General features: G+C 41.2%; 1 protein-coding gene across 1 annotated transcript; it reads left to right on the forward strand.

Annotated features, from left to right (window-relative positions):
- Window positions 1-26825, forward strand: FBXO22 (F-box protein 22). The gene is made up of 7 exons (XM_041744618.1): window positions 1-220; window positions 415-553; window positions 5090-5177; window positions 6145-6240; window positions 10739-10903; window positions 23425-23590; window positions 25652-26825. The coding sequence occupies exons 1-7, from the start codon at window positions 87-89 to the stop codon at window positions 26067-26069; spliced, it is 1206 nt and encodes a 401-aa protein (XP_041600552.1). The 5' UTR covers window positions 1-86; the 3' UTR covers window positions 26070-26825.
- The last annotated feature ends 513 nt before the right edge of the window (window positions 26826-27338 follow it).

The raw sequence follows: 27338 nt of genomic DNA on the forward strand, positions 1-27338 counted from the left end.
CGCCGTGCGCCCTGGGCGGGAGGTCGGCGCGCGCCTGCCCGCGGCCTTCCGCGTCGCCGTGGGGCTGGCCCGGCGGCCGCTGCGGGATGGAGCTGCTGGGCGGCGGTGGCCGAGGCCCGTGCGCGGACCCACAGGGCTCCTTCGTGCTGGGCAACCTGGCGGAGGTGGTGGAGCGCGTCCTCACCTTCCTGCCCGCCAAGGCGCTGCTGCGGGCGGCCGGGTGAGAGGCGCGGAGGCGGGACGCGGCCTTCGGGACGTGCCGCGGGCTCCCCTGGCTGGCGGGGCGGGCGGGCCCCGGGGCGGCGTCCGCACCGCGAGGGACGCCCGCCGTGCCCCTCCGGCGGCCGCGGGGTCCGGGGGGACGCGGGCGGGGGCGGGGCCGCCGGCTCACGGCCTGTGCGTTTGCGCCCCCAGCGTGTGCCGCCTGTGGAGGGAGTGTGCCCGCCGGGTGCTGCGGCTGCAGCGCGGCGTGACCTGGGTCTCCGCGGGGCTGGCGGGCGCGGGCCGCCGGCAGGACCACTGCTTGGTGCGCGCGCTGGCGGAGGAGCTCGAGGCAAGTGCGGGGCGGCGGGGCCGGGAGGGCGGGCGGGGCTCCTCTCTCGCCCCTGCTCTGTGTCATCCTATTCCTGTAACTTAGGGAATGTTTTCTCGTGACGTGAAGAGTGTCGGTGACGAGTTCTCTCGCGCTGGCCGTTCCGTGTGCGCAGGTCTTAGGATCACGACTCTGCAGGACCTTCCGTTGCCCGAGTCCTGTGGTCACTGCTCGCAGGAGGGCCGCCGGGTTTTCCTCCGCCGTAGCGTCCAGTACGTGGCCCAGAGATCTCGGCAGCAGGCCCCGTTCTCCTTCCTCCTGCAGCCCCCAAAGCCGGGCAGGACTCGGGGGGTCGGGACGTGAGCGGGGGCGGCCGCCTTGACCAGGGGGCCTTTAGGCCGAGTCTCCATGTGCCCCGGTGCTCGGGCAGGCTCTGCGGGCGTCATCACAGTGCGGGGAGTCAGGAAATACTTTTTAAAAAAAAATTTTTTTTTTAAAGATCTTATTTACTCATTCACGAGAGACACGGAGAGAGACATAGAGGCAGAGACATGGGCAGAGGGAGAAGCAGGCTCCACGCAGGGAGCCTGACGTGAGACTCGATCCCAGGACCCGGGGGTCACGCCCTGGGCCGAAGGTGGCGCTAACCGCTGGGCCCCCCGGGCTGCCTGAGTCAGAAAATTCTTACCATCCATTCCTCACAGTTCGTTCAGATGCTGCCAGTTGTCCCGGTAATGTTCCCCGTAACAGAATAATTCAGATTATAGTCTTACCTTGTTTTTGGCACTGAGTGCAGAGCCAGGCACTGGCTTGCATCCCAGCACCGAGATCATGACCTCGGCAAAAATCAAGATTTGGAGGCTTCACCAAGCCACCTAGGCGCCCCTGTCATTTCTTTAATTTTTGAGGTGGAACAGTTTCTCAAGCTTTCCTTGACTTTCACAGCTTTGACAACTATGTGAATTACAGGCCAGTTATTTTGTAGAGCTTGTTTCTTAGATTCAGATTAGGTATCTGGCAGGAATATCACAGAAGTGATGCCGTGCTCTTCTAGCTTCATCCTGTCAGGTAGGATATGACTTCCGTTTCTGTCCCATTACTGGAGGTATTACCTCTGATAATTTGATTCAGGTAGTCTGTCTGCCAGATGGCCCTCCTGTAAAATTATTCTTTTTCCACTGTAATTAGGAAGTAATTTCTGAGGAGATACTTTGAAACTATGGAAATACCTTGTTTCAATTTATTCATTGATTTATTTCTGTATAGACTTTTAAGTTTCTTATTTTATTCAATGGAATATGATCTCTAACTACCAGTATTTATTTTGGCATCCAAATTGTCCCCAGTTTGACTAGACTGAGCCCCTTCAGCTGGTTTCAGGGTCTTTGAGAGATGAGTCCATCACCTTTGAGCACCTCCTTGCTTTCTGGCAGAAGATGCTCGAAGCTCATTTTATGTTTTGTCTGCTTTAGTCCTGGAATCAGTCATTTCTTTAAAGAGCATGGGTTCCTTTTAGTGGAAAATGGTATTTCAAAGCCAAGATCTGGGATCCCTGGGTGGCGCAGCGGTTTAGCGCCTGCCTTTGGCCCAGGGCGCGATCCTGGAGACCCGGGATCGAATCCCACTTCGGGCTCCCGGTGTATGGAGCCTGCTTCTCCCTCTGCCTGTGTCTCTGCCTCTCTCTCTCTCTCTCTCTCTCATGACTATCATAAATAAATAAAAGTTAAAAAAATAAAAATAAAAAAAAATAAAAGCCAAGATCTGGCCAACTCAAGGCAGTTGAAGGGTTTGCTGCTCCAGAGCCCACTAGACAGAGATAAGGAATATATACATATGTATGTGTTTGTGAATGCATACATACGTGTACACACGCACACACACCCCATCCATACATACATTTACAACTACATTTTTATATATATGGAAAGTCAGGAGTTTGCAACAAGCACATCCCATTTCAGTCCAACATAAGATTCTTCCCAATTTTCTTTTCTCTTGGGTATTTTTTGTACTTTTCCTTTTAGAAATCTGGCGCCCGGCATTCTTAATATGTCTAAATATTAGACAAATGCCCCACAGGTAACCAGTCTTCTGTTTCCCTCTTCTCGTGTGGATTTTTCTCCTTTTCTCTAGGATTCAGATCCAAAGCGGCTGGTATCCACAGGAAGGCTTGCAGTAAACTTTTCTTTGCACTTTGGCTCAAATCCTGCCCAGTGTATTTCTAGAGGTTGTCATTTGGAGAAATTCGAAATGCAAACACTTCCATAAAGATGTTTGTAGCATCATTTATTATAAGGGAAATTGAAAACAACTTACAGTGTAGAAATAAAGCCACTTACTGATGACCTGTAAGATACAGTAGTGACAAGAAAAAATGTTCATGTCGTAAGAAAGCAGGTTATGAAATTAGTATAATCTGAGTTATTAAAAACAAAAGGAAGGCTAGAAAAGAAGCTAATATGTCAGCAGAGGTTTCCTTTTGGTGTACAATTGTGTGACTTTATTTTTAATGTTTTAAATTTGCTTTTTTTTTTTCCTAAGATGTACCACAGCAGGTATTATTTTTATATAGCTTTAAAAGTTTATACAATATAATGGCTGTTATAGCCGGACAGATTTAGGTTTGAACCCATCTTTGGTGCATACTAGCTGCCAGTCTCTCAGAAAGTTACCTAATCTCTCTGAGCTTCGGGTTCTATCTCCATAAAATGAAAAGACAATGAGAATTTTCCTCATACCCTGAAAGTTGTTCTAATGGTTAAATAATGGAAGATGATGCATATAAATACATTAACTGCAGTACCAGGGATAATATTTTCAGTAAATGAAATTCTCTATTATCAATGTCATCATTAAAATTCATACATTAATGCCCTTAAAGAAGTTTATTCAGTGTAGTAAATGCTAGCGTGGTTAGACACAAACATGTAACCTTGTCCAAATCACGCTGTTTCCTGTGTTTGCCGTATTACTTAGTGGACATGGTACTATTTTAGCCATAAAGAAAGATAATTTAACTTTTATTAGAAAGATTTTAAAGTCCACTAAAAATTTTATAAAATATCTTGCCATTTTGGAACTTCTTTGAATGGTGGAGTAAGGATGTAGTTGTCTCACATTGTGCTTTAAGAACATTTCCTGTTGAGGACTGTCACTGTTACTGCTTCTAATGAGAATTAGGAAGGAAGACTAAGCATGCTTTTCATTGGGTACCAGGAAAGAGAGAATCATAAACCTTCAAGACTATATATACCCTCTATCTCATTACTCCCTGTACCAGATGACTCCAAAGTTAGGCAGATAACGAAGTTGGTTTAGGGTAACCGCATAGAGAGCAATAAGGCCATGGCACACCAGGGCGTACTTGCCTGCATTTAGCCCGGTCCAAGTGTTGTTAGAATGTCTAGTTTTTTGAAAGAATCTGGAGGCCCACATTTTCTGTAAATATTTTATGGAATTTTAAATAATTGGTAACCAGGTTATATTCTTTGAAAATGCTGTGCGGACCAAGGGCAATATATCCATAGGTTATCAGCCTTGGAGCCATCACAAGGTCATCATTCTGTCTCAGTATCTTTTTTGAGTTTGTCTATATGAAATCTACTCTGAAACATCATAACATTCCCCAAAATTACAGTGGAGTAACATTTTTTTTTAATCCACATTGAGGCTTTGCTATATGTGAGTACTTCATTCTGTTCTGACAGTTAAGTCTTTGAAAATAACCAGTTCAGAAAAAAAAAGTATGTTCATGTTTTTGTTTAATTCAACCACTTTGTCACTTGTCTGTACTGTGACATTTAGTGGGAAACAGGAGTCTGAAGAAGCCCAGCGCGTAAGTGCAGGTGAGGCACGAGTATGAATGACTGGGATTTGAGGACTGGGGTCCTGAAGGAGTCTCAGAGAAGGTTTTGTAACAGAGGTGGCACTTTCGGTGGTCTCTTGAGGGAAACGATCCTAAATTAAGTACAAAGTGAAAAGAGCTGCAGGAGAATCCCCGAACGGCAGTGTGTGTGTGTGTGTGTGTGTGTGTGTGTGTGTGTGTGTGTGAGTGAGAGAGAGAGAATTATAGGAAGCAGAAAGGTCCCTGGAGGGAACCAGTTGGTAAGGTGGAAGTGAAGGTCTGGGATATTGATTGGGTAGGCAGTGGAAGGAGTGGTACAGGGTGTATACCTTCCCTTTGTTGCTGAGGTGTTTCTGTGACTAATGCCTATGCAAACAGAGCAAAAGTGGCACCTTTTGCTGGCACTTACTGTTTTTGTTTAAGAGTTTAAATTATGAAAATGAACTTGTTGAGTCAGGCTGGAATGAGTTTGACCTGAGAAGAAATAACAGATGCTCAAATGAATGACCTGAAAAGGTAAGAGCATGAGTGGAAAATGAATGGGAAGTGGTTGGAGTCAGAATGCTAACAGTGACCTGAAGGGGAGGGTACGCCAACAGCAGTTTGGACCAGGGCAGAACTTTAAGGAACCAGGAGAGCACTCATGGATTCATGTGATCTAATTCCTTTTTTTGTTTTTGTTTTGTTTTGTTTTGTTTTGTTTTTGTTAGCAGAATGTTCACATCTTACCACAGACAGTTCTTTATATGGCTGATTCAGAAACGTTCATTAGTCTGGAAGAGTGTCGTGGCCACAAGAGAGGTAAATACTGAAAGAGAAAAGGTTTGGGGGTTTTTTGTTCCTTATATGCCTCTGGAGTTAAATATTATCCTAGTCTTGAGAGTTACACACGTGGTGAGGCTCTGGGCCTTCTCCCTATGGCAGACGTGAATACGTTGTCTTTGAAACTTGAAGACCCCCTTCTGCCTCAGACTGATTTCTGAACTTTGGAGTACAATTAAAACGTTCTTTTGAAAGATGTCTTTCTCATTTTGAAACAATTTAATCCTCCAGCCACTTTTTCTTACTAAACAGGATGTTTATCTTTTGGCTATTAAAACCTTTTATATTGTGATGGGGACCCGTTCAGGGACACCAAAATTACACTGTGCCTTCCTGACTCTGCTAAGAGAAGTACACCGAGTGTCCCAAGCTAGGCACACGGAGGCCAAGAGCTCGACCTGGGTAATCACTGTCTAATTTGAATTCAGGTGACTTATTTATGCAATGAAAAAGTCATGCTCTAATATCAGCTAAACAGAGAGATACCAAAAATAAAAAAATAAACTGAGAGGTACAATAGCAAGGTAAAATTTAGCTGCTGTTGCTAGATTTAACATCATTGGGGCGTAAGTAGTATATGAACCAAGCAAGAAAGGCAAATGGTGGTGCTCAAGGTCAGATTTATAATTTAATAAAACAGGCCCCAAATGGGAAAATGTTTTCATCAAAGTTGTTAGGCTTTTTTTTTTTTCTTTAAAGTAGGCTCCATAGCCAGCATGGAGCCCAACATAGGGCTTGAATTCATGACCCTGAGATCCAGACCTGAACTGGTATCAGGAATTGAGTGCCTACCCACTTCAGCCACCCAGGCACCCCCATTGACTTTCTCATAAAGCAGTGGTATAAACGACTTAAACTTTATTCCGTGTTTGCTGTTCCCCCACACACACCATCACAGTTGACCTCAAATGAATAACATAATAATTTTGCTATTGTATTATTACAGCAAGGAAAAGAACTACTATGGAAGCAGCATTTGCCCTTGAGAAGCTATTCCCAAAACAATGCCACATCCTTGGGATTGTGACCCCAGGAATTGTAGGTGAGAGAAAATACTGATTTGATGATTTCCTGCTTTGCATTACTGAGGGATCCTATAGATTAGCAAATTACTTGTAGCCTAAAAGCACGTTTATATTTTTGGCCATCCAGAATGCCATAAAGTTAGTCATATTTACCCTGGTATTATATTTGACTTCTGTTAGTGTTCTTTAGGTTATTGTGGTTAGTAGTCTCAGGGCTATCTGTGTAAACTAAATGTGATGCATATCTTTCCAGGGGAGCCATTCGTGAGAGAAAAAAGCTCACATTCTCCCTCTCTCCAAATTAGAAAGCTTTAAGTGAGCATTCTCACTTTTGTCAATTCAACCAGTATCATTTCTGGTAGGCAGGAGAGTGTTAGGGCTAGGAATAGAAGCCACAGTAGATCTTCCTAGAAACCTCTGTTTCTCTGCTGGGACACCATGGTTTGAAGTTTATAGCGTGAAATTATACCCTTTCCCAAGTTCACTAGTGAATTTTTACCGGTTTTTATTATTCTTGATTCTTTTCCATAGCCCACGGGGGAGAGGCACGGTATTGAGGCAGTCATGGTACAGTGATTCAGGTGCCTGGAATAGAATCCCAACTGTACTTAGTATCTGTGTGACTTTGGGCAAGTTGCCTAACCTCATAGGACTTCAGTTTCCCCATATATGAAATGGAGATGATTGATAATACCTCTTTGGAGGGTTATGAAGATGAAATGAGTTAGTGCAAGTAGAGTAGAGATGTGCAGGAATCAGTGAGCACCTGTTAGCTCTTATAACTTTCTTTTTTTCACTCTGTAGTACTCAATAATTGACTTTCGATCTAAATTTAAGAGTCTTATATAGTGAGGTAGAAGGATTTCAAGTGTTTACAAATGAATAAGGGTAAATACTTGTTGATAGGAACTATTTCATCTCTCCCTCTCGTTATCTGCTCCCCACCCCCTGCTATGACATCCACCTATCACCACACATTTCATTTCTCATTGTATTAAAAAAAGGATACCAGTAACCATGCTTTTCTTTTTTTTTTTTTTTTTTTTAATTTTTTTTTTTTTATTTATTTATGATAGTCACACACACACAGAGAGAGAGGGGTAGAGACACAGGCAGAGGGAGAAGCAGGCTCCATGCACCAGGAGCCCGATGTGGGATTCGATCCCGGGTCTCCAGGATCACGCCCTGGGCCAAAGGCAGGCGCCAAACCGCTGCGCCACCCAGGGATCCCCATGCTTTTCTTTTACCTTTGAATTTTCCTTAAATGAGTGATCTAGGTTTTGCCATTACTAGTTATTAGCAAATGCTTACATAGAATAGTAGCTTCCTCAGTTTCTTTGGCCTCCCCACCTCACCCACAGTGGCTTTTTGAAAGCACAATCACATTTCTCCTCTAAAATTTCAGGTGGGAGGGTGGACTTGGGGAGGACCCCGTTGTGAGGGCAGGAGGTCTACCTTAAGCCTGCCTTTTGGGCTCCCCTTACGCTGAAGGAGTTTTAACGTTATCCATTCTGAGTTTGCATATGATCTTGACATCAGGAGGAGGTGCCATTGCAGTTCCATCACGTTTCCCTGGACACACTGGTTTGGGTTCCCTGGGAGCCAGGTGCTTTCTGTGAGGCAGTCCCATGTATATCCCAACAAAACTTCTGCCAAGACATTTGGTTGGATTCCTTTTTCTTAAGCCACAGTTTAGTGATTGTTTCTAAAACAGCGATTGGCTACTGGCCTATCTTCCCTCTTTAGGTTCAGAAAGCTTCAGGTTTGAGAAAATTTTTTCATTCTTCTAAGCGTAGAGGTCATTTTCTTTCTTTTAAGGTGAACTTTACTTACAGTGACCTGTACAACTGTAAGTGTACAATTTAATAGTTTTGACAAATATATACCCTTGTGTAACCTTACACACCAGTCAAGATAGAGAATATTTCTGTCATCTCAGGAAGTTCCTTCGTGCCCTATTCCAGTCAATCTGCCTACAAAGGAAATCCCACTTCTGATTTCTGCGACCATAGATTAGTTTTCCTTGTATGTCATACAAATGGAACCATATAGTATATACTCCTTTTTATGTCTTGGCTTTTTCGCTCTGTAAAAATATTTTTAACAACATAATATTTTTGAGATTTCTTTATGTTACTGTGTTTATCAGTAATTCATTTAAAAATTATTGAGTGTTATTCTGTTACATAAATAGATGATATTTCCACTCTTTGGCAATTTGGATTGTTTCACATTCCTGGCTATTATGGATGATGCTCTTGTGAACAGTTTTCTTTTAAGATTTTATGTATTTGAGAGAGAGAGTACACGCGAGAGCACAGCAGGGGAGGGGAGGGGCAGGGAAACAACAGACTCCCCACTGAGTGAGGAGCCTGACATGGGGCTGGAATCCAGGACCCTGAGCCAAAATCAGGAATTAGCCGCTTAACTGACTAAGCCACCCAGGCGCCCCAGGTTGTGAACATTTCTATGTAAGTCTTGTAGCCATGGGTTTGTTCTTGGGCAATTACCAAGAGGTGGGATTGCTGGGTCTTGGGGTTGGTATATGTTTATAAGAAACTGCCAAACCATTTTCCAGAGCCATTTTATACTCCTGAGCACTGAATGAGGGTTTCAGTTGCTCACTGTTCCATATCCTCGCTAACACTTAGTGTCTTCAAAGGAGTCTTTTCATTTTAGCCATCATAGTGGGTATGAGGTGGCTTCTTGTAGTGGTTTTAATTTGAATTACTCCAATGATTTTAATTATGTTGGCATGTTTTCATATGTTTTTTGGCTGTTTGTCTGGTTTTGTGACATATCCAAGTCTTTTATTTTTTTATTGGATTTTTTAGTTGAAATTGTTTATATATTCTAATTACAAGACCTTTTATAGGTATAGGTATTGTAAATCTTCTCTCCCAGCCTCTTGCTCTCTTTCTGTTAACAGTGTCTTTGATGATCAGTGAACTTTTATTTTGGTGAAATCCAGTTTGTTTTTCTTTTTATGGTGAATGTTTTTTAAATCCTCTCCAGGAGGGGGATCCCTGGGTGGCTCAGTGGTTTGGCGCCTGCCTTTGGCCCAGGGTGTGATCCTGGAGTCCCGGGATCGAGTCCCGCATCGGGCTCCCAGCATGGAGCCTGCTTGCTTCTCCCTCTGCCAGTGTCTCTGCCTCTCTCTCTATGTCTTATCATGAATAAATAAATAAAATCTTAAAAAAAAAAAATCCTCTTCAAGAAATGTTGGCCTATCTCAAAGTCACAGAGGTATTCTCTTATGTACTTTTCTATTAGCTATTCTATTTAGCTCTTATATTCAGTTCTGTGACCTAACTTGAATTAATTTTTTATATATGGTGTGAGATAGGGGTTCAAGGTTAATTTTTTTTTCATACGTTCATCCACTTATTTCATCACTCTTTGTTAAAGATTTTTTTTCCTCTAATTGCCTTGGCACCTTTGTTAAAAATAATGACTGCATGTTTATAGGTCTTTCTGGATTTAATTCCTTTCCATTGATCTATTTGCCTATCCTTTTTTAAAAAACTTATTTATTTGAGAGAGAGAAGACATGAGAGAGAGAGCACAGGTAGGGCAAGGGGTAGAGAGAGAAGCAGAGTCCCTGCCGAGCCGGGAACCCAATCTCATTTTGTGCAATATTTAAATCTCTTTTGAATGTCTTCTCAGCTGGACTACTAAAGCACTTTCTCAGTAATCTTCAGTCTTTGTTCTTACTTCTCTTGAGAATATTATCTGCAGAATAGTTTAGCACCACATATGAATCACATTACCATTCTTCTGTGGGACTTGATCTTCTATGGGATCATGCGTTGAGCTTAAGGCAGACACTTAACCAGCTGAGCCGCCCAGGCACCCTGTATTTGTCTATCCTTGAGTCAGTGCTATACTACTGTAGGTCTTGATCCTCTTTTTAAAGATTGATTAGTGTAAGTTTTGATGTTTTTTTAAATCATTTTGGTTATCTAGGTCATTTGCATTTCCACATATATTTTAGAATCAGCCTGTCCATTTCCTTTGTGTGTAAAAGTACTTTGCAGATATATAGCTCTGTGTGTGTATATGTACATCTATACATACTTTATATAATTGTCAATATTTTTAGGATAATTTTTAAAAATAGAATTGCTGTGAGGATGTATTTACTACCCCCAAAAATCTTATTTAGAAAAACTTCAAATCTTCCAAGTTGAAGAATGGCAGAATAGTACAGTAAACATCCATATTCCTTTCATCTAGATTCACCATTTTAAAAAACTTTGCAATCGTTGCTTTTTTTCTGCTTGTTTGTAAAAACATTTCTTAACCATTTCAAAGTAAATTGCAGACAGCATGACACTACCCCTAAAATTTCAAAACTGAGAAACTTGTACTCAGCTTTTAACTTGTTGATTATCTTGGTTACCCAAAGTGTAGTTATCTAAGTGGGGCAAGATAGGTATCTAAGTGGGGCATGAAGTGTTACCAAATTTCAGCTTTATTAAATCTGTTCATGAAACTGTTTAACTTTTTTCCTAGTGACTCCAATGGGATCAGGTAACAATCGACCTCAGGAAATAGAAATTGGAGAGTCTGGCTTTGCTCTATTATTCCCTCAAATTGAAGGAATAAAAATACAACCCTTTCATTTTATTAAGGACCCAAAGAATTTAACATTAGAAAGACATCAACTCACTGAAGTAGGTAAGTCACTGTTATTTACCATTAGTTGCCCAATTTGTTGATTAATTTTGTTCCTTTGAGAGTCTAAATTAAATACATGTTTCTAGAGATGTGGGTAATTCAAACTAGTGATTCACGGAGGCTACTGCAGTACACTCTTGGTAAAATTTATTTATTTTTAAGTATTTACTTACTTTTGATGGACTGTGCAATTTTCTTTTTATTTTTTAAAAGATATTAATATACTTTTTAAATTATTTTACTTATGTTAAAGCCTGAGAGAACCAGAGATGAAAAATTTTCCAAAAATACTCTTGATAATAAATGTCTTTGTATTTAATTCTTAATCTTGAAGCACTTCTTTCTCTTTGAATATTTAATCATTTGACCTATTTTTATTTTCTGAAAAGTTTTTTAAAGCATTTTCTTAGACCAATAAAAGGCATTTATTGGGAAAAAAATTTTAGAGGCTAGAGGTTAGTTCTATGTCGATTAATTTAGATGGGAAAAAGTATAGTGAACTTGTTAAGTTTTAGAAAAGCTGTAAATGAAGGTAGAGTTTGTCAAACAAGTATTTACTAGGATATGTCAGAGTAGATAGGTCATAAGGTGATTTTGAAGAGGTAAAGGGTTGACTTAATTTCCAGAATCTGATGAGAAATTTTAATTTAATAATTTTAATTTAATATAGTAAGCAACAGAGTAGTTACTCAAGCAGAACAGCATTAAGGCTTTTTGCCTGTACCTACAAATGAACTTATTGGCATTAACTCATTAAAATCTGTTGGCATAGAAGATATTCAGTGGTGACCTGTTTATGCATCAATCAGCCAGCCTGTAGAGCTAAGCCTCTGTTATTTGAAATGGCACCAAATCCAGTGGGAATAATAAATTACGTAGCAGCGAAGGAAAAATTTGTGATTGGTTTACTGATGAGAAAAAAAGGAGTCTACACATTGAGACTGACTTGGACAGCTGTCCTTTACAATGTAAAAGAAAGATGTAAAGTGGTTGATGGCGATGGAACGAGGAGGCATTGGCTGCGAAGATCAGCAGCTGGCAGCAGCAGGCCTCATAACATAGAAGGGAGTTGTCAGGTACAGGTACGTACAGGTAAAGCCTTCGAGGTTTCAATAGCCAATGTGTGGGGTTGAGCTGGATACTCTAGCTAGTAAGGACACAGGCTTGTAGCTGACCTAGTTCTGCTACTTTCTAGCTTTCTAGTTCAGGACAAGTTTCTTAACTTTTCTAAGTTTCCCATCTGTAAAGTGGGAAAACTAACTTCCAGAGTTGTAATGATTAGATGAAGTGGCTTATGTAAAGCACTTAGCAAAATACATTGCTGTGTAGATGGTAGGCCAGTGTTGGCCTCTGTACCTTAGGCAGGCTTTGCAGTGGGTCACAGTGATGCATCTGCAGTGTAGCCTTGGGGTGTGTGGAGGAATAGTCTAGCGGGAGCTCAGGAAAAGGACATTCCGTGAAAGGGCAGCAAAGGTCTTGGATATTCGAGTTACATGCTATTTCTAATCCTCATGACAGCCTTGCCAGGTAGCAATTGTCACAGGGTGTTGTTGGTGAGGAAACTAAACTCTGGCAAGAGTAGAGAGCAAAGGCTCTTAGACTACATGGTACATAAACAGAACACCAGAGTTATCATAAAGCTGCCTGAAATCAAGGATGCCAGATGGAGTCTAAGGAAAACTTCAGATTAGGCCTTTTAAACGGATCTAATATTAGCTATAAAGGCAGAAAGAATTTTAGGAGGAAATGTGACTGTGTAGCCAAACCAGAGAGACTTTGTCATATTATAATGAGATTTGTTGGAGTTAACAGTGCTCAGCAAACCAGAACTCTCTTAGATTGGTGGCTAAAAGTTTGTGGGTCTCAAAGTCAAGAAGGAGTTGAGGTCAGGGTTGTTGGTTTGAGAGCCATTTGCATATATATGTCTTGGCAGTCTGTGAAGAGTGTCCAGGACAGCTTAGTACAGACTTTGGAAAATACTCCAGCAGCGAATTTACAACAAGGAAGGAAGAAGAGAGAGAGTTCGATGCTGATGAGAGGATGGGTATGTTCATTGGGTTCATGATAATAGAAATTCTATATTAATTTCATTCAGCTTTATTAAAAGATCCCATAGGGCTAGAAAACTAATTGGATGCCAATTCTGTCTCAGTGCTACTCCAGGAAGGGTGTGACAGGTACATACATAATTATAACCCAAATAGAAAGTGAGCTGTGCCTCTGTAGAAGATCTGGAAAGGTTGCTGTAAGGATTACCAGTGGGAGGGAGAGTAAGGAGGCTTCGTGGGCCAAGTAGCATTTAAAGCTTTGAAGGATGAGAAACATGAAAGATAAGAGTGGTGACAGGATAGGCTAGATGATTAGCAGAAACCTAGGCACAGAGCCAGGTAATGAGAGCATGTAGGGAAAGTAGTAAACAGTTTACTTTTGCAGACAAAGGGTGGGGCACAGTGAGGCCAGGCTAGAGAGCATAGTTAGTAAATGGCAACTGTTAACCAGAAATCTTCTAATTGCAAATGTGACCCTTGGAAGATAGTGGAAGCAGGGAGACTAGTTGGGAGGCCCCTGCAAGAATCTAGACAAGCACTGTAAGGCAGGGAAAGACCACCTACAGCCCATGTGCCAAGTCTGCCCCCCACATTTCTGTAAATAAAGTTTTACTAGAACCCAGCCATTTGTTTATGTATCACCTATGGCTGCTTTTGCACTCCAATGGCAGAATTAAACATACAACTCAGACTATATGGCTGGCAAAACCTAATTAACTATCTGGCTCTTTAGAGAAAAAATCCTCCAACCCTGTGGGATACTACCATGGCCTGTTCAGGGTGCTTTCCAATGTTAGAGAACACAGAAGAGTTGCCCCAGTGCTTAGGCACCGTGATGAGAAGACCTGTGAAGGCCCACAGAAAGCACTGAAGTGGCTCAGTTCTCCATGAAATTGGAAGTGCCTCTTGAAGACGGGGACCTTGCATTTGAGAATTCTAGTTCTTCCTGACCTTGCGTAGAGAGGATGTCATTGTCTGGCCCAGCATCATAGTATATATAATTTTATACACACACATTCTTTCTCTTACTCTTTTTGAATTTACAAAAATGGCACATTTTAAAAATGAGGGACAGGTTTTCCTGAGGTCTGTGTGGTATCCTGTATTAAAAATAGTCTCTGGGATGAAAAAAGAATATGTGGATGAGCACTTAATTTTTGAGAAGGGCAGAAACACCTCACCAAAGTTTCAGAAAAAGCCATTGTTTGTTCTTTTAGGAACTGTTTGCATGCATGCCATATGCTAGGTGCTGTATGTGTGGGACTCTAGAAATACATGGTGAAGTTCCTGCCTACTGGAGCTTCCAGCCTAGCAGAACAAACTGACTGCTTCCTTCAAGTACCATGGATGTGAAATATGTGCCAAGTAGAAGCACAGAGGTGCTAGGAAACCTGTAACCACAGTACTTAAAATCTGTTGTGGGGTTTTGGGAAAGTGACGTGGACAAGGCCCTAAGAAGTGAACTAGCGTGAGGAAGGGTCCTCAGACGTGGATAGGGAGGAGCATCATTGGAGTCTTTACCTTCTTTCTCGGTTACTGACAAAAATAGAGCAAGGTAGCCTAAGATCAAGGACACGAAATAGAAAGGGCCTGATAATGCACCTTCATAGAAGTTGAAATGCTGTGGATTCAGTGCTTATTTGTAAAACATGAAGAATCTGGTGTGTCTAGAGTAGTGAGGACAGCTGTCGGGGAGAGTATGATGTCAGGTGAAGCTGCAGAGGCACATCATGCCCATAAAACACGGTAAGCTATTTAAGGGAAGTGGGAAGCCAGGAGTCTAAACGGGGGTGACATAATCAGATAGGTCTTTTGACATAGACCCATTCTGGGTTCTCTATTCTGTTCCACTGATCAATATGTCTGTTTTTGTGCCAGGACCACACTATCTTGATGATGACAGCTTTGTAGTACAGCTTGAAATCCATCACAGTCACAACTTGTGATGCCCCCGGCTCTGGTTTTCTTTTTCAATGTTCCCCTGGCTATTCAGGGTCTTTTCTGATTCCACACAAATCTTAAGATCATTTGTTCCAACTCTCTGAAGAAACTCCATGATACTTTGATAGGGATTGCATTGAACATGTACATTGCCCTGGGTAGCATTGATATTGTCAAAATATTAACTCTTCCAATCCATGAGCATGGAATATTTTTCCATCTCTTTGTGTCTTCCTCCATTTCTTTCAGAAGTGTTCTGTAGTTTTTAGGATATAGATCCTTTACCTGTTTGGTTACGTTTATTCCTAGGTATCTTATGCTTTTGGGTGCAATTGTAAACAGGATTGACTCCTTAATCTTTCTTCAGTCTCATTGTTAGTTTATAGAAATGCCACTGACTTCTGGGCATTGATTTAGTATCCTGCCACACTGCCGAATTGCTGTATGAGTTCTAGCAATCTTGGGGTGGAATCTTTGGGTTTTCTATGTACAGTATCATGTCATCTGTGAAGAGGGAGAGTTTGACTTCTTCTTTGCCAATTTGAATGCCTTTTATTTATTTTTGTTGCCTGATTGCCGAGGCTCGGACTTCTAGGATTATGTTGAATAGCAGTGGTGAGAGTGGACATCCCTGTCGTGTTCCTCATCTTAGGGGAAGGGCTCCCAGTGTTCCTCCATTGAGAATGATATTTGCTGTGGGCTTTTCGTAGATGGCTTTTAAGATGCTGAGTAATGTTCTCTCTATCCCTACACTCTGAGGAGTTTTAATCAGGAATGGATGCTGTGTTTTGTCAAATGTTTTCTCTGCATTTGAGAACCATATGAGAGGATCATATGGTTTTCTCTGCATTTGAGAACCATATGAGAGGATCATATGGTTCTTGTTTTTTCTCTTATTGATATGCTCTATCGCGTGGGTGGTTTTACAAGTGTTGAACCAGCCTTGCATCCTGGGGATAAATCCCACTTGGTCATGGCGAATAATCCTCTTAAGGTCCTTTTGGATCCCATTGGTTAGTATCTTGTTGAGAATTTTTGCACCAGTGTTCATTAGGGATATTAGTCTTTAATTCTCCTTTTGCGGGGAGTCTTTGGTTTTGGGATCAAGGTAATGCTGGCCTCATATAATGAGTTTGGAAGTACTCTGTCCCTTTCTATCTTTCAGAACAGCTTTAGTAAAATAGGTATCATTTCTTCTTTGAATGTTTGATAGAATTCCCCTGGGAAGTCATCTGGGCCTGGACTTTTGTGTCTTGGGAGGTTTTTGATGACTGGTTCAATTTCATCCCTGGTTATTGGCCTGTTCAGGTTTTCCATTTCTTCCTGTTCCAGTTTTGGTAATTTGTGGTTTTCCAGCAATGCATTCATTTCTTCCGGATTGCCTGATTTGTTGGCATATAGTTGCTCATGATATGTTTTTAAAATTGTTTATGTTTCCTTAGTATTGATTGTGATCTCTTTAGTTCATGATTTTATTGAGTCTTTTTCTTTTTTTTAATAAGGCTTGCCTAGGGGTTTATCTATCCTATTAATTCTTTCAAAGAACCAGCTCCTGGTTTTGTTGCTCTGTTCTACAGCCCTTCTGGTCTCTGTTTCATTGAGTGTTGCTCGAATCTTTATTATCTCTCTTCTTCTGCTAGCTGTAGGCTTTATTTGCTGTTCTTTCTCCATTTCTTTTAGGTATGAAGTTAGCTTGTGTATTTGAGATTTTTCCAGTTTTTTGAGGGAAGCTTTTATTGTGAGATATTTTCCTCTTAGGACTGCTTTTACTGTATCCCAAAGATTTTGAATGGTTGTTTGATTTTCATTAATTTCCATGAATCCTTTTAATTTTTCTCTAATTTCCTGGATGACCAATTCCTTTTTTAGTAGGATGCTCTTTAACTTCCACATGTTTGGGTTTCTTCCAAATTTCTTCCTGTGATTGATTGAGGTCTAGTTTCAAAGCATTGTGGTCTGAAAATATGCAGGGGACAATCCCAATCTTTTGGCATCAGTTGAGACCTGATTTGTGACCCAGTATGTGGTCTATTCTGGAGAAAGTTCCATGTGCACTTGAGAAGAATGTGTATTCAGTTGAGTTTGGATGGAAAGTTCTGTATATATCTGTGCAATCTGTTTGGTCCAGTATATATCATTCAAGGCCCTTGTTTCTTTGGTGATGTTCTGCTTAGAAGATTTGTGATTGGCAGAGAATGCCATGTTGAAGTCTTCTACTATTAGTGTATTATTGATATAAGCATGTCTTTACTTTGGTTAATTGATAGACTTGGCAGCTCCCACATTAGGGGCATAAATATTCATGATTGTTAGGTCTTCTTGTTGGATAGACCCTTTAAGTATGATATAGTGTCCCTCTCCATTTCTTACTACTGTCTTTGGGATAAACTCTAATTTATCTGATATGAAGATTGCTACCCCAGCTTTCTTTTGAGGACCATTTGAATGGTAAATGGTTCTCCACCCCTTCATTTTCAGGCTGGAGGTGTCCTTAGGTCTAAAATGAGATAGATTAGGTAGGTAGGTAGATAGATAGATATGATTTTATATATTATATATATATATTATATAAAATAAAATGAGTCTCTTGTAGACAGCAAATAGATGGGTCTTGCTTTTTTATCTAGTCTGATTCCCCGTGTCTTTTGATGGGATCATTAAGCCCATTCACGTTCAGAGTAACTGTTGAAAGATAATGAGTTTAGTGTCATCGTATTACCTATTCAGTCCCTGTTTTTGTGGATTGTTTCTCTGGGCTCCCTGTTTCTTTTACAGGGTCCCCCTTAGTATTTCTTGCAGAACCAATTTGGTGGTCACATATTCTTTCAGTTTATGTCTCTCCTGGAAGCTCTTTATCTCTCCTTCTATTCTGAGACAGCCTTGCTGGATAAAGTATTCTTGGTTGCATGGTTTTCTCATTTAGTACCCTCAGTAGATCATGCCAGCCCTTTCTGGCCTGCCAGGTCTCTATGGAAAGGTCTGATATTTCTCCCCATATAATTTAAAAATCTCTTGTCTCAAGGTGCTTTAAGAATTTTTTATCTTTGGAATTTGCAAGTTTCACTATTAAATGTCGAGGTGTTGAACGGTTTTTATTGATTTGGGGGGGGGTCCTCTCTATCTCCTGGATCTGAATGCCTGTTTCCCTCTTCAAATTTGGGAAGTTCTCCGCTATGATTTGTTCGAATATAATTTGAGGTCCTCTCTCTCTCTGAGTCTCTTCTGGAATCTCAATTAGATATATATTCTTCTTCTCAAGCTATCATTTATTTCCCTAAGCTTTTCCTTGTGGGCTCTTTATTGTTTTTCTTTTTTCCTCAGCTTCATTCCTTTCCATCAGCTTGTCTTCTATGTCACTCACTCTTTTCTTCCACCTCATTAACCCTAGCTGATAGAACATACAGTTTGGATTCATCTCATTTAATCTGTTTTTAATTTTGGCCTGAGTAGATCTCAATTCTGCAATAAGGAAGTCTCTAGCATCCTGTATGCTTTTTTGCAGGGCCACCAGTATATCTATAATTATACTTCTGAACTGAATTTCTGACATTATATTTAAATCCAAATTCTGTAACTCTTTGGCAAAGAGTTTCCAGTTATTTTTTTTGTAGTGAATTCTTCCTTCTGGTCATTTTGTCCAGTGCAGAGTGACTGTATGTGTGGGCTGAGTCAAAAATATCAACCACGGGATCCCTGGGTGGCGCAGCAGTTTGGTGCCTGCCTTTGGCCCAGGGCGCAATCCTGGAGACCCGGGATCGAATCCCACGTCAGGCTCCCGGTGCATGGAGCCTGCTTCTCCCTCTGCCTATGTCTCTGCCTCTCTCTCTCTCTCTCTCTGTGACTATCATAAATAAATAAAAAATTAAAAAAATTAAAAAATAAAAAAAATATATCAACCACGATGTAAGTAAAATATACCCTTGGTGATTCCGGAGAGGTCAGAGACCAGAAAATAAAAGAAAAAGAACAGAACAAAATAAAAGGACCACTGAAGTGGAAAACAAATTTTAAAACAAATTAGTAAAAGTAAAAAGCCAAAAACCAACAACAAGAAAAAAAAAAAAAGTCAAGAAAAAGAGAATAAACGGGAGGGATAGTGGTGGTGAGGAAGTGGTAGTGGAGAGAATGTAGTCTCCCTGTGGGGTCCTAGAGGGTGAGCCTCTTGGTTCTGAATGTATTGTGTTCTGTATGTTAGAAGGTGCTCAATCCCAAATTTATATAAACTGGCAGTACTTAGATGAAGCCCCAATATTGAACACACAAATAGAAGCAAGATAAAAGAGGGGGGGCAGAGTGAGAAGGAAGAGAGAATATAATCTCACAGAATGAACCAACATGCTGGGTGTATGTCCGTTGTGTTTTAGAAGGTACTAGCTTCCACCGATGTAAAACAAAATGAGACAGTAAAAACAAAAAACAGGGGATCCCTGGGTGGCGCAGCGGTTTGGCGCCTGCCTTTGGCCCAGGGCGCGATGCTGGAGACCCGGGATCGAATCCCACGTCAGGCTCCCGGTGCATGGAGCCTGCTTCTCTCTCTGCCTCTCTTTCTCTCTCTCTCTGTGTGACTATCATAAATTAAAAAAAAAAAAAAAACATTTTAAAAACAAAAAAAAAAACAAATACCCATATCTCATATATCTCCAAAATTAAATTGAATACCTTAAAGGGAATCCAGAAGTGAAAAGTACATCTAAGACATGTAATTGTAGAATTATGAAAGTCAAAAAGGAAAAAATTTTAAAATAAAGATTTGGTAAAATACTGTAGTTAAGGTGGAAAAAGGGAAATTTTTATTCTGATTTAAAAACAAGTGTAACAGAAAGAAAAAATACAACAAAAAAAGGGACCCTCTAGTTCTATATACTATTTTCCCTCAGTCCTGGAGCTTTCTAGCCCTGCTTGTTCAATAAACTTGCTCTTCTCCTCTTCCAGCAGTTCTTCCGGGGGAGAGTCTGCAGTGCTGGTTCTCAGGTGTGTGTACCTGAGCAGAGATGCTCCGCCCCCTGCTGGGTGCTGGGCTCAGTGGGAGCTGTTTACCCCATGGGGCCTTTGTTCTCTGGCGGCCCCACCTCTCCCAGGCACAAAGTGAAACAAGGAGGAACAATAATGGCCACAGCCAGATCTCCAGCTCTAGAGTCGAGCTCTCCACGAGTAACTAACCACAGCTCCCAGTCCTCACTGGCCTAGATGCTCCAGGGGCTGGAACAGGTGCGCTGATCTGCACAACTGGGGGGCACCCAGCGGCAGGAGAGTCCTCACTGTCCTGTGCCCTCCCCGCTTCCACCTGACATGGGGGGAATGGAGCATCACTGGCTTTGTCCACTTGGGGGCCCTGGTGTCCAGGGCCCGGTGCTGCTGGACCCACGCTCCCAGGGACTGCGTCTCCCAAAGGGAACAGAGTGGATTACAGCCACCTCCATCCCTTACTGGGCTCTATTGTAAAGGCTGCCCCAGAGCCAGCCCGCCTAACCAACTGGCTTCTCCCCAATGCCCTGAGGGCCGTGGCACTCCAGCCTTTTACTGAGATAGGACCACGGTTTGCCGTGAGCTTTCCCCGAGGGGCCCCTCCTCTTATAGTGACTCCGGGAATCCTGAGGCTTCAGTGCCCCTCCTGCCATTCTGCCCTATTTCCCTGCTGAGCTCTTTTCTGTCAGGAAGAACTCAAGTGCAAATTTTTAAAGTTCCGGCTTCTCCAGGGCTGGGCTCTTGTGCCCCAGAGGCTTCACCGATCTGCTTCAGCCCTGCTAGTCACGGTTCCCCTCCCCAACTTGATGTTTTATTTTTTTCACCATCCTATCTTGGTAAAAGCAAAAAGTTTTCTCTCTGTAGCTGTTCCAGCTGCTATCTCTTTAAATCTCAGGTCAAATTCGTATGTGCTCAGGATGTTTTTAAAGTTACCTAGGTAAGTTTGAGGACCCCTACTCTTCGATCATCTTGCCCCCTCCCTCCTATTAGCTTCATTTTAAAGAGAGATTTTCTTTGAAGTATATTTTCTGTGTGCATTTAGATTCAACCACTTTGAAACAGATCATAAAACATTTGTCTTGAGAGTGGCTTCTCTAAAAAGAAGAGAAATCTGAACATGCAGTCCTGAAGTTTTTCCAAGCTTTCCTGGCCTGTCTTTGGAGTAATTTCTTCATATTTTTGCTTTCCTGAATCTGACATGGGACTTGGTGTGTCTAGAGTACTCAGATGAAAATTTTTTTTTTTTTTTTTTTTTGATAGTCATACAGAGAGAGAGAGAGAGAGAGGCAGAGACACAGGCAGAGGGAGAAGCAGGCTCCATGCACCGGGAGCCCGACGTGGGATTCGATCCCGGGTCTCCAGGATCGCGCCCTGGGCCAAAGGCAGGCGCCAAACCGCTGCGCCACCCAGGGATCCCCCTCAGATGAAAATGTTAGTAGACAATTGTGAAAGAGAGTCTAGAGGTTAGAAAACATTAGGGAAGATAGATATTTAGAAGCTTTAGGTTTCTGAAACATAAAAATCTGAGTGGAGGGATCCCTGGGTGGCGCAGCGGTTTGGCACCTGCCTTTGGCCCAGGGCGCGATCCTGGAGACCCGGGATCGAATCCCACATCGGGCTCCCGGTGCATGGAGCCTGCTTCTCCCTCCGCCTGTATCTCTGCCTCTCTCTCTCTCTGTGACTATCATAAATAAATAAAAAATTAAAAAAAAAATTAAAAAAAAAAAATCTGAGTGGAGATGTGGGTTTTAATCTAGACCCTACCATGTAACTCTCTGGGCTTGTCACTTTTCTGGGATTAGCAGTCCTTACTTATAAGACTAGACAGTTGATCCTACAGCCCTCTTCCAACTTTAAAAAGTATTTTAGAAGAGAAAAAACATTTTTTCCTAATGTGCTGCTCTGGTCTTTGTGGGGGAAAAAAGACCTTTTAGTAGGCTTTAGGATATATGGTATGAAAGTCTTGGATTTCTATAATAATACCTTTTCACCCTCCATATCAGTGATTTATTGTATAGAAAATTAAAAATAGAGCAGAGGCAGTTTCCCTTGATAAGTCATTACTTGCTCTTGCATGATTTGTTATTTCTTGTTAGTAATCAGTGATCCCACCCCCACCCCCACTACAGTTTGCTTAAATGAGCCTTATTTCTGATGACTGGCACCTTAGGTCTGTCAAGATGGAAGTCATGTGGCTGACTCAGTGGAAACAGGAGTGTGGGTTAGGTGTTGGATTTTTTTTTTTTCCTGTCCAATTATGAGTTTGATAATGCCAGAAATTTTGAAATTGATAATCTTAAGTCCCAGAGGTTCAGGTGAAAGCAGGGGAGTTTGTAGGGAAGTGCCTGTCTCCTGTTGGGCTATACCACCCCCTAATGGAAACTGCTTTTTATTGATATGCTACAGAATAGAACACTTTTTCCTGTTTTGGAAAGAGTTTTAAAATCCATCTTCACTCCCACCCCCTTTCCTGGAAAACGTAGATTGGGCCTGTATGTATTTTCATGATGTACTGGTTTCCTGAGACTGCTATAACAAACCCAGAGGCTTAGAACAACAGAACTGTATTCCATCACTGCCCCAGAGGCCAGAGTCTGAAATCCAGGTGTCTAGTGGGATGCACCCCCTCTGGGAGCTCCAGGGTGGATCTCTTCTGTGTCCCCCACCCTCTGGTGGCTGTTGATAGTCCTTACGGTTGCATCACTCCACTTTCTGCCTCTGTGGTCACATTGTCTCCTCTATGTCTGTGTTTCTTCTAAGCAGATTTGTCTTAGTATTTATGGACCCTGCCTGGATAATAACAGATGATATCATCTCAAGATCCAACGGCAGCCCACCTGGCTCAGTGGTTTGGCGCCTGCCTTCAGCCCAGGGCATGATCCTGGGGTCCTGGGATTGAGTCTCACATCGGGCTCCCCGCATGGAGCCTGCTTCTCCCTCCTGCCTGTGTCTCTGCCTCTCTCTGTCTCTCATGAATAAATAAAATCTTTTTAAAAAAATTCCTTAAACACATTTGCAAAGGCCTTTTTTCCCCCCACATCCGTTCACATTCATCCGTTCCAGAGGTTTGATGTGGATACATTTTGGGGGGGACCACCATTGGACACACTACAGGTGGTTGGTGCCTTGTCTGTCCATTTTGTCTGGATCTTTAAATTATCACTGCTGCTAACTCTGTTCTGTGTAAACCAGCATTCCCTTTCATTCCTCCTGGTGGCCTGTATGGAGACAGCTTCTATCAAGATCCACCACAGGTGCTGCTCAGTTACGTAGCAGCTTCCTTATTTGTGTTGAGTGTTGGTTGTATTATTTCCAAAAGCCATTTCATTTTTTTAATGGGGAAAATTAATGCCAGCAAACATGTTAAACAGTGTTAGAGTTTGTAAAAAAAAAAAACAAAACAAAACAAAATGGGAAACTGGACAGCGTCACTAAACTGCATATAACTAGAAGTGCAAGTCATTAGCAGAAACATTGCATTTTGCAAAAATGTAGAAGATTGTAAGAAAAATACTAATATTCCTCTTGGAAAGCTATCTTTAATTGTTGCTCTTCTTTTCTCTGCAGGCCTTCTAGATAACCCTGAGCTTCGTGTGGTCTTGGTATTTGGCTATAATTGCTGTAAGGTGGGAGCCAATAATTACCTGCAGCGAGTTGTCAGCACTTTCAGTGATATGAATGTCATATTGGCGGGAGGCCAGGTGGATAACCTGGCATCGCTGACTTCTGACAAGTAGGTCTCATGTGCTTCCAGTTTCTCCTATGCATGACCACAAGTGTTCTCAGGTTTTTCTTACCTAGGCTTTTTAAAATGCATGTTTACAGAACTGCTAAGCTAATAGTTCACTCCGTTTTGCAATACTCAGCATAATTCTGCTTACTGTTAGGGAGTAAAATTTTTATGTTGTCTTTTAATAACTTATTTTAGTTGAATTCATCCTCTCCTCTAAGTTGATTTTCAGCATTGTCTACTGGAGTCTCCCTGACAGCTCTATACCCTGTACAACCATAGTGATCACTTCCTCTGTAGTTTTGTTTCCTCCTCTAAAGGAAACACATGGTTACACAGTGAATCCTCATGGTAAAACTTCTTAGAACCTCTGGTATGCTGAGTTCTATGGAAATCTTCTGGAGAGGGAATAACATTACTTGTGACAGTTCTCAAATCTGTCTTCCTCACCAGAGAGGAAGAGGTGAAGAATGCAAGTGCACTGAATTCTAAGCAGTAGAATCACCTAATTCTCAGTGATTACCTGTGGATTATTTCTCCTCAGACCTGCTCTTCTGTGCGTCTTTGCTTTTACCTCTAAATTGTATGTCAGCGCAGTGATGATTTAGCACCTCATTTACCTTTTAAATGCCAATCTCACTCAGACCAGGCATACAACATCTGGGATGCGAGCCTGTTAGCACGGTCAGTTGACTGTATAGCATTTTCTTTCTTTCTTTTTTTTTTTTTTTTTAAAGATTTATTTATTTACGATAGAGAGAGAGAGGCAGAGGGAGGGAGAAGCAGGTTCCATGCCGGGAGCCCGACACGGGACTCGATCCCAGAGCTCCAGGATCACGCCCTGGGCCAAAGGCAGGCGCCAAACCGCTGAGCCACCCAGGGATCCCTGTATATCATTTTCTTTCTGTACCTATTGTGGGAAATAAGCCTCAAGAATCGTTACCCTTTACATGACACATTAATTTTAATGTGGTCTTTGTACTGTGTCAGTGGGTAAAAGAAGCCATTGAGTAAATCAAAGCTCCGTTTTGACAGTGGCCAGATATACCACCTTCCAAAAAAAAAAAAAAAAAAAAAAGATGGATAAATAATTCTTTGAGACATACTGACAATACACATTGCGATTGTATGTCAAAGAGGAAACATAGTAAGTTTAAGGGGGCAGTGGAGGACTTGAGAAGGTGGATTTTGCTCCTCAGTAAAGGGTTTTGCTACTAAGTTAGCCTTACTGTCTTAATCATTAAGCTTTTAGAATTAAGTATCTTGTTAGCCAAGTAATCTTGCCCATTTCATCAACTCACATGTTGGTAAACATGATAGAAATATAAGGTATTTGTTTTTCTCCTATAGGTGTTTACTATATTATGCTCTATAACTTTGATACTTTATATTTTCTTTAGTAAGGATGAAATATTTCATTTTTTAAAAGAGCAAATATAAGCAAAACATGTTTTTATCTTTAGATTAAGCTGAATTCTAGGCTGAAAGTAATAAATAAGACCCAGCAATAGAATCTTGTTTCTTTATGGACCAGATAATGTAAAGCTAAAACTTCTGGAGTTACAGGTTCCTAATAAGATTATTGTTCATAATTGAATATCTAATATATCTTTTTTTAGAATGTGACAGCCAAGGTAAGGGGGAGAAAGATACCAAACGTGTAAATAATACTAGAAAGCTTTATTTAGTAGATATCATGTATATGTATAAAATTTTTAAGATTCCTTCTAAGAAAGTGAAAAAGGTTAAGGATATTTTATATCTTTCTAAAAACCCATGATGGTTTTCAGAAATCTTTGTGGAGATACATTTGCCCCTCAAATTTGTGACTGAAAAAACAGTTGTTTATTTCCTCATAGATCTGCTTCCCTGCCTTCTTTTAAGTGTTTTCATAGTTTAATTTTTAATCCCTATTATACTGCTCTTAGCTAAAGGTAAGCCTCGGGCTAGATGGAGGCTGTTAAAGACAGCTGCTCCTGGCCAGTGAATCACTTTTCTTTTACCTTTTAAACTTTATATTTTATTTCATGATGTATCACCACATTTTTCTAATTTGATTTCCAGACAGCCTCTGGATATTGACGCCACTGGTGTGGTTGGACTGTCATTTAGTGGACACCGAATCCAGAGTGCCACGGTGCTCCTTAACGAGGATGTCAATGACGAGAAGACCGTTGAGGCTGCGATGCAGCGCCTCAAAGCTGCCAACATTCCAGAACGGAATACCATTGGCTTCATGTTTGCATGTGTTGGCAGGGGTTGTCAATATTATAGAGCCAAGGGGAATGTTGAGGCTGATGCATTCAGAAAGTTTTTTCCTAGTGTTCCTTTATTTGGCTTCTTTGGAAATGGAGAAATTGGATGCGATCGCATAGTCACTGGGAACTTTGTATTGAAGAAATGTAATGAGGTAAAGGATGATGATCTGTTTCACAGCTACACAACAATAATGGCACTGATTCATCTTGGGTCATCTAAATAAAGCCGCCTGTAAAGTGGCTTTCACAATATATGATTTTCCGGCTCTGCCTTTCCTAGAAAATGGAAACAGATGGTGTATTTCAAAAAAGAAACAAAACAAGAACAACTTTATATGTGTATCAGTTTTGTAGCTTTGAATCTCTAAACATTATATTAGGGGTGGTTTTTAATAAGTTTGGTGAAGGACAGCTTTGTATATAACATACCACAAACAGAATTGGGAGCTTTTGCATCATGCACAATCCTAACCGACGATGGCTGTATTGTACCAGATTATGTAGCTGCTGTACTGTGACTTTATAGTCTTCCTATAGCATAGGAAGATTGAGAGAGGATTCATCAGTAGGATGAAGATTTAAGACATTCCATGACTACCTCTGCATTGTTAGATCTTTTAGTAAAATCATGAAGACCTTTTTTTCTCCCTTACTGAAGGAGAAAAATACATGGATAGCTTGAGAAATCTTTCTCTGCTTTACGGTTTTGCCTATTTTTTCAGAAGCTGTAACAAATTGCTGACTTTTTACTTATTTGATAAAAATTAAATAACTATTTTTGTTCTAGTGCCCTGAAGTTGCTTAGTCAAATAATTGCCAAGACTAATCAATATTTTATTGCTTTATAAGGAAAAAATTTTCCTTTTCCCTCAGTGAAGAAATTCTAAGAGAAAATCCTTTTCTTCACCTAGTTCTATATAGCTGACAATTACATCACCTTATTTTGGTTTTATACCAATAAAACCTGCCTTGGAAACTCACTTAGACAGTGTTTTTTGTATATCGTTGCTTTTGGTGAGTGAATGACGGAAGTAAATAATACTTTAGAAATGAAAACCCAGAATAGTAATTGTCAGCTAGTAAGTCTTGCCATGTTCCCCGCAGAATGATTTTTAAACTTGTATTTCTAATTATGCTAATACCTAAAGGAGCTATGTTGAGAGAACACCAATTTTCCCCACTGACCTTCTTCACATAGTGCTAGAACCTTGGATTCAGTTATTATTTCTTCAAATAAATTTTCTACCTCCTTCTTTCCTCCTTATGGGATCCCTATAATGTGAATGCTATTATGCTTGATAGTGTTGCTGAGCTCCCTAAGTCTATTCTTATCTTGCATATTTTTCCCCCCTTTCACATGCTTAGCTTCATTACTTGCCATTCCTCTGTCCTCCAGGTCTCTGATTCATTCTTCTCTATAGCCTACTATTTACTCCCTCTAGTGTATTTTTCATTTCATTTATCGTGTTTTTCATTCCCGATTGGTTCTTTTT

Source organism: Vulpes lagopus, chromosome 2, assembly GCF_018345385.1.
Source record: "Vulpes lagopus strain Blue_001 chromosome 2, ASM1834538v1, whole genome shotgun sequence".
In the NCBI taxonomy this organism is placed as follows: Eukaryota; Metazoa; Chordata; class Mammalia; order Carnivora; family Canidae; genus Vulpes; species Vulpes lagopus.